The 4,751-nt window shown below is 40.3% G+C and overlaps 1 protein-coding gene across 1 annotated transcript; it reads left to right on the top strand.

The window, feature by feature from the left end:
- The first annotated feature begins 3,727 nt into the window (after positions 1–3,727).
- LOC149163426 (putative cyclic nucleotide-gated ion channel 20, chloroplastic) lies at positions 3,728–4,336 on the top strand. The gene has a single exon (XM_089429124.1). The coding sequence runs from the start codon at positions 3,728–3,730 to the stop codon at positions 4,334–4,336; it is 609 nt and encodes a 202-aa protein (XP_089285250.1).
- Positions 4,337–4,751: the final 415 nt, after the last annotated feature.

Raw genomic sequence — 4,751 nt, 5'->3', positions numbered from 1 at the left:
ATTTTTCATGACAAAATACACTTGCTCAGCCACTGCCAAGACATTTCATGGAGATTTGAGCCCCCAAAAGGTCAAAAAACAAGCAAAAAATGACCTTCTACCACTTTTTGGACACACAGGAAGCAGTCTTGGGAGATTGCATTTTTGGAGGGGCAAATGGCCACCGAATTAAGAAATTCGACTTGGGCTTGAGAGTAGACATCCATACCTTTCCAAAAAGCCCACTTTTGCCTCATTTGGATGCCGGGAAGTGCCCCAAAAGTGGGCTGAAAGGTGCGCTACGCATCAGGGAAATTTGCCAGTTTTGCACCTTCAACTCAGGAAAACGCAGCGTTTGACCAGTTTTGACTTTTTGGTGGGATTTTTCATCCTCCTTGATGTAATTGATGTAATTTTATGTTGACATGACACTTTTTTACCTATTCTAGAAGATTCATTCATAAAATGGCAAAAAATTAATGAATGAATTGGTTTCCTAGCTTATAGAGGCAAGTTGTTTTGATTGCCTAGTTTGTAGTGCTCAGTTTAGAATTGGTTGAAATAGCTCCTAGGATGATGAGATCGAACCCTAGAGGCAAGGGAATGTGTTAGCTTGCCTATATTATGTATTTTATTAGTCATTTTCATGGTTGGATTCTTGAGGGATAAGCTTAGATTGTATTACTCTTTGTATCTCTGCAATTTTGGCAAAGGAAGGACCAGGGTTTTGCAACACTATTTTGGATTCTTGTGGTGTTTTGTATTGATGGTGTGCTTCTATCATGTACTTGTAAGTTTTTTATGTGTATCATTTTCCTACTCCTCTCTTCTGCAAATTAAGTAAATGAAGTGTTAAGGTAGAATTCATGGTTTCTATGCTCTGCCTTTAAGTTTGCTTAATATCTATGTTTTCATCTGTTTAAGGAGAACTCTCGATGGTTTCTTGCTCTCCTTAGCTCCTCATCGGTCATATCTATCCATTCAATTATTTCAAAGGCATCAAGACAATATCCTACCTTGCCCCAAAAATACCTCTGCAAAAACTGTGTCTCATCCCCGCACCCAAAATTGTTGTGCTCAGTTTTCCAACAAAACCCTAAAAATTTAAAATCAAACTTTCCCTATCAGTTTACTAGCCTAAAATCAGTGTTCTTTATTGGTCATCTCAGCCCTTTGAAGACCTTTTGCCGAGATAGACCCGGAGAGAGCCCTCTCCTGTCCCCGTAGGGCTAGCTACGAGGCTAAGTGGTTTGATGTTGCCTTGGATTTTGTCTTTTTCAGCCTGAGGCCAAATTCAAGTGCTAACATATTGGCGACCATACTGGGGAGAACATTCGACTTGTTGATTGTCTTGTCCCAGTACATGAAATCAAATTGCAGATCTGATGCTGATGGTGGACAACAGTCAGACACATATGCAGGCTGAACCATTCACTTGACGACTCCAATTCGATCCAGACATTCCAGTGCTTGTTGATCCACTCATGCAATGGTAGGGTATGTGGCAAACCCTGCACATTGTGAAGCTATAAAAGAGGTTAGAAATGAGTTAGCAGATTCTGAATTCGATGAAGAATTTTTCAGTGTCATACTTCATTGGTTGAAATCTCCAAAGTTCCCTTTTGAAACTAAAACTAGATTTTGTGAGTTAGTTGTTGAAAGAATTGAGAAGGAGATTCAGTGTCTAGATGAGCAGATTCAGTCATATGATTTCCAAGACCCTAAAAAGTTCTTGGAAATCCTTCCTCCATTGAAACAAGAAATCATAGAATTGCCTACAGATGTTTGCAGTGACAGTGTGCAGCTAGAGGTATGTATTGCAGAATTGGGGTAGCCAACAGAGTCCGGCTTCCGTGATCCAATGGAGACATACATGGAAATGTTTTTCAGTTTGACTAATAGATCAGGCTGTATTCTACGTGACCAGGCTCATTACATGTATGAAGGACTGCCAGCAATTACATCTGTGTCCTGGTGGAAGCATTATCAACCGGCACCATTCTCAGATTTACTTGAATGGTTAATCTGGCATTTTAGTATTACCTGATCTAGTGTTTTTACAGCAAAGTAGGGTAGATTTTGTAAATAAATAAGCAGCCATAAGGCAGCATTTTGTTCCAGTTTCATTATAGTTTTAGTGTGAGGTTTGCTGAGTCAGTTTTTCAGTCTTTTCAGTCAAGTTTCAGTCCATAAATGAGTCGGAAGTCTCATGTTGTCTGTTGAAATCATGACTCCATTGCCCAATGGATGGAGGCGCTGTCTGCTCTCCCAAAGATCTGCAGTTCTTGGCACCTCCAAGAAGCGGCAGTTGCCATCCCTAGTGGAGCCGATGTTAGACTCCATCTTGTCAAGTCAAATGTGAGATTGATTCTTCTTCAAAACCCTGTTTTGAAGAATAAATCATTAAATGTGTTTTTTTTAGAATATGTAATTTGTCAAATGTTCCAAAGCTCTACAGCTCTTCAAATGGTAGCAGTTTCATCAGCTCCTATCTCTGCATTCAAACAAAACAAAAAGTTGGCATTACATAAAGGGCTTATAGATGCATGACAGTAACATGTATACATGTGGGTACTTAAAACTATGGGCACAAGAAAAGATTTACATGAACCAACCACAAGCATGCTACGCAGCTTGCACTTGCAGGCAATACAGCAGGAGACCAAGACATTTGCATTACAACAATTTTATACCATTGCCATGGTCTGAAACAACTAGAAACATGCCATGTACCTGCCAATGGGGAATAATCAACAAGCAAGGCCTCTTTAAATCCTTCTTCTCCTTGATGATTCATTGGTGAACAGGATGCAATCAGTTTGGTAGAGTAAGAGCAGTCATTGGCTTCGAAGGCAGCACTATTGATTAATCAGTTACTGGTCAAGAAGCACTTTACACAGGGGAAGCGTTGACAGAGTCTACACCTATAGGAGGTCTGAGCTAAAAAATGCTGGCCAACTAAAGGCCTGAGAATGGGACTAAAAGACCTTTCAAGAATTTCATCTATCTTGCAGTTTCATATTGTGGATGGACATATGCAAGGGACATTTAACCCGTTGTGATTATTCTAATTGTAATGCCAATATAGCCTCAAGATTCTTATGTCAGTAACTCCAAGTAACACTCTCAATTTGTGGACAATATGACTCCATTTTAGAGCAGAACTATGAATTTGTTGACTTATTTGATAACATGACATTATCTAGATGTTGGAAAATTTCTATAGTTGCTGGGTGGGAGTCACTGGAAATTCCCTCTTTCTCTACTTTACTTGAGGCTGGGAGCTTCAACTTTCCACTGCATATCCAGTGTTGAGACTTGGGATTTGCGATGGGACTACTTGAGTGCGTGGTCATGATGTTCTAGTCTCTAGATGGGTATCAGAGAACAAGGGTAAGGCCTATTAATAGTAAAACTGAATATCGGAGGATATCTTATTTCTGAGCTACCACAGGTGACCACTTTTGATAAGTGCATTTTACTTGTCCATGTGCTTAGAAACAATATTTTGTTCATGAAGTTTTGTTGTTGGCAACTATGGGTAAATAATTCAAATAGCACAGATTGTCTACAAGGTACTCTTTCAACGGTGTTTACATATGGCATATACTCAACAGCAGTTCCGCTGATAATAACAAATAGTGTCATCACCAAGTACATTTATTCATTGTTCTGGGGTTTTCAGCAAATCAGCACTCTGGCTGGCAATCAAGTCCCAAGTCTTTTTGTGTGGGAAGTGTTGTTTTCAATGGGAATTATTGGACTGGGCCTATTGCTCTTTGCTCTGCTTATTGGAAATATGCAAAATTTTCTCCAATCTCTTGGCCGCAGGAGATTAGAAATGCAGTTGAGACAGCGTGATGTGGAACTGTGGATGGATCGTCGTCGATTGCCAGTATCTGTGCGAAGGCGAGTGAGGCAATCTGAACGGTTCAAGTGGGCAGCAAATCGGGGCGTTAATGAAGAACAGTTGCTGGAGGATTTACCTGAGGACTTACAAAGGGAAATTCGAAGCCATCTTTGTTTAGATCTTGTCAAGAAGGTGCACATTTTTACTGTTATAGATGATCAAGTACTGGATGCTATTTGTGAACGGTTAAGGCAGCGCCTTTACATAGGTGGAAGTGAAATTCTAAGGATAGGCTATCCTATAGATAAAATGATCTTTATTGTGCGAGGAAACTTGGAAAGCACTGGCAAAGATGGCTCAGTTAATCTTTCTGGAGGAGACATATGTGGTGAAGAACTGCTTACGTGGTGCCTCGAGCATACTCCACTACAGAATAACAGCAAGAGGTTCAGACGAACTGGCCAAAGAGCAATTTCTAGTAGAACAGTCCGTGTGCAGCGGCAGTGATTTGGGTAGCAACAGCTGGCTCATGAATATGGCCCAAGAGCGCTATTCAAACGGAGCCAAAATACTTTAGATTGGAACGAAGATATACATCACAGCAGAAGACATAGGATTCGATTCCTATTTCAAGACTTCAATTAACGATTGAAAGGGATCTGCGCTCCAACATTTATCTCTTAATTGGCCATCAGAGGAATTCAAGGGAAACGATGCTCTGTTTTTAGAAAAAATGGTTTTTCATCGACCTGTAGGGGAAGGTTCTTGGTCCATTTACTGTATGTAAAAATGGTTTTGTTTCAAATAGTAACGTGGCTTGATTTTGCAATGCGCTTGTCAAAAAGGCGACCTCCACATTCCACATGCCATTTTGGTCTAACAGCAAGAGGAAATGGAAAGTATAACGTGGCAGTCCAGGTCG

This window comes from Pinus tabuliformis, chromosome 5_1, assembly GCF_031772625.1.
Source record: "Pinus tabuliformis cultivar Carrire ecotype Pingquan chromosome 5_1, CPIR1, whole genome shotgun sequence".
NCBI lineage: Eukaryota > Viridiplantae > Streptophyta > Pinopsida > Pinales > Pinaceae > Pinus > Pinus tabuliformis.
Note: the sequence above shows the minus strand (reverse complement) of the source record. Positions and strands in the feature narration are given on the sequence as shown.

Coding starts and splice junctions, on each gene's coding strand:
- LOC149163426 (XM_089429124.1), top strand. CDS start 3,728: ATGGGAATTATTGGACTGGGCCTATTGCTCTTTGCTCTGCTTATTGGA.